This window comes from Amphimedon queenslandica, unplaced genomic scaffold (assembly GCF_000090795.2).
Source record: "Amphimedon queenslandica unplaced genomic scaffold, v1.1 AMPQUscaffold_8314_Cont19741, whole genome shotgun sequence".
Lineage (NCBI taxonomy): Eukaryota > Metazoa > Porifera > Demospongiae > Haplosclerida > Niphatidae > Amphimedon > Amphimedon queenslandica.
The window spans coordinates 1-2,469 of record NW_003551408.1 but is presented as its reverse complement, the minus strand read 5'-3'; the positions used below and the strand labels follow the sequence as shown (position 1 = coordinate 2,469).

Sequence of the window (2,469 nt, the reverse complement as noted above, 5' to 3'; positions counted from 1 at the left end):
TAATTATATAGCACCAGATCCAGACAGTGAACTATTTTAATAATAACAACAACAATAATAATAATAACTATGGTAATAATTATAAGAATAATTAATAAGAGAGAAGGAGAGATGGTGTCTTTAGTTCAATTAGTACTGTGACATATTTATAAATCTTCCTCCTCAGAATCGGTCTCCTTCACAGCATCCTAACAGGAATTAGTACATGTACATATAATGTACTACCGTATAGCAGGAAATTTTGGAGGGAATTAAATTTGGCATTTTGATGGCATAGCCATTCACCAAAATAAAACCCACCATTTTGAGCCATTATGTGCATGCTCAATGGCAAATAGCCACAAATTTGCCAAATTAAAATCTGCCAATCACCACAATTTAGCAATTTGCCAAATTTAATTGCCTCCAAAAATTCCCGCCATACGGTATTACCTTTGCAAATTGTTCTGCTGCTGCAAAGACATCCTCAGGCACCAGCTGGTGGAATCCTTTACTTACTATTTTGAGACACGGATTACTTTATTGGATATTGATTCTTCTCCCTTACCTTCTCCTACCCAACTAAGCTCCAGTTCAAAGGCTTTGTCCTTCACTTCGTCATGGACTTTGTATATACTAAGAGAGAAAATGGAGGGAGAACATTAATATTTTACTTACATTTTAGCTGCTTCATTGATTGCTTCCCTACAAGTCAACTCTTGTAACTGTGTGTATGTAAATGCAGTTATAATGATAAGGAATAAGGTTTCATTACTTTCAATTTTTCAATTTCTGTCTTTGCTGCTTGCTTCCCTTTACCAATTGCACAACCAAAATAACCCTACCACACATACAACAGTCATAGAATAGTCTATTTTCTTCTTACCCAGTAAACTCCTGATGGATCAATCATATAAAGTCTTGGTCCTTCTGGTCCGCTGCTACCAAACATAAGGTTGAACCCAAATGGACGTACAGCACTGTAGAGAGTGTGGGCATGAACATAACCAGAGACTCTATCAATGAGATGCTGTTGGGAATAGAATTATGATATATGACAGCATATTTTAAAACTGTTCTTTGTCTCTCTTCTCTTCTATTACTCTCTTACCTCTATTGGTATTGCTTCGTTCAACATGAATCTAAAGTTGGATGCCTCATTTCTTGCTCTTCTCACAACCTTTAATTAAAAAACAACAACATGAATGGGGCTACATACAAAGAGAATTAATTGCTCAAAGAGAATGCTCCATTTTTGTTACATTTTTATATGAACTTAAGTTGCTCAAAAAGTCAGATCTTTGGCCAAATTTCGTCAAAAATGGCTAAGAAATAATTTTTCATTTTTATAATTTTTTCTGATACATATACATGTTCTTATGTTGTGTAGCAAGTTTGAGCTGATTCCGATCAAAATTAGATTTTTAAAGAATTTTTAAAGTTGCTTCAAAATCGGGTCAAAGTCCCTGTACTATTAGTAACGCGGTAGCGTTACTAAGTAGGATTCACCCCCAAACAAAATGGCTGCCACGACTTTTGCAGCCTTGCTATACTGGGAAAACGAGCTCCTATGCTTACCAGACTTTATAGAGGACCTTATCTTGACCAGAGGACTCCAATGGTACCCATAGCGTGGCTATAGACCTTTTCTGGGAGAAAAATCAAAAATCTGCAAACCGGCCGTTTTGTTCAGCCACCTTTTTTCATCTTCATTATCATCATCATCATCAAGTTAGTCCTGTCAATCCAGTTGTCGGTCGATATATCGATCTTGCCTGGTGATAGAAGGCTAATTCTTACACCATTCTACTCCCACAGGGTATGCGCAGGTCCTTGTTCCCTAGAATCATTCTCCAAGAAAGGAAGAAGTGATACTGTGACTGTTGGATCGCACCAGCTTACCTCATGCCGCCATTTTGTTAATTAAATAAAGAAGCATGTGCTCCAAAAATTTGGGCGTGGTCGCGCATGCTCAGATCTCAGAACTGGGAACAGCAAGTAATCTTTTACGTAGCTAGGCTAGCTATGCTTGGAATCAAATTGCAATACTTAGTGGAGGTTTCCAGCTAAGAGAAGGTATTAATCTTGCATATATCAAGTGTGTAATGAATTATTTTATTTCAAAAACACAAAACAATTAATTAATGTTTATAATACTAATGATAATATGAACTTGACAACAGGAAGAACCTGCAGGAATAGCTACAGGATTGCTGGAAAGATAGAGCTTCTTGAACAAGGATTCACGTCAAGACTATAGCATTCATTTCACTTGTCAGCAGTGTAGTAGATATTCCTTCATCATATCTATTCAATTCAATCAGTGCTGTCCCTCATAAATGCTGTAAAATCATAACAATGACGACAATAATAAAGAAACTTATTGTTTGTGTAAAATCAAAAAGTATCACAATTGTAACTGAAAAAATATTATAAATATTATAAAAAAATTAACACAAACAAGAACATAAAAAATTAAAAAAAACAAGA

The 2,469-nt window shown here is 35.6% G+C and overlaps 1 protein-coding gene across 1 annotated transcript; it reads right to left on the bottom strand.

Annotated features, from left to right (window-relative positions):
• Window positions 1–3: 3 nt before the first annotated feature.
• Window positions 4–1,181, bottom strand: LOC100633234 (proteasome subunit alpha type-3-like). The gene is made up of 7 exons (XM_003391554.2): window positions 1,091–1,181; window positions 866–1,009; window positions 755–820; window positions 658–704; window positions 548–615; window positions 433–497; window positions 4–188 (listed from the first exon to the last, which is right to left on the bottom strand). The coding sequence occupies exons 1-7, from the start codon at window positions 1,115–1,117 to the stop codon at window positions 147–149; spliced, it is 459 nt and encodes a 152-aa protein (XP_003391602.2). The 5' UTR covers window positions 1,118–1,181; the 3' UTR covers window positions 4–146.
• Between the last annotated feature and the right edge of the window lie 1,288 nt (window positions 1,182–2,469).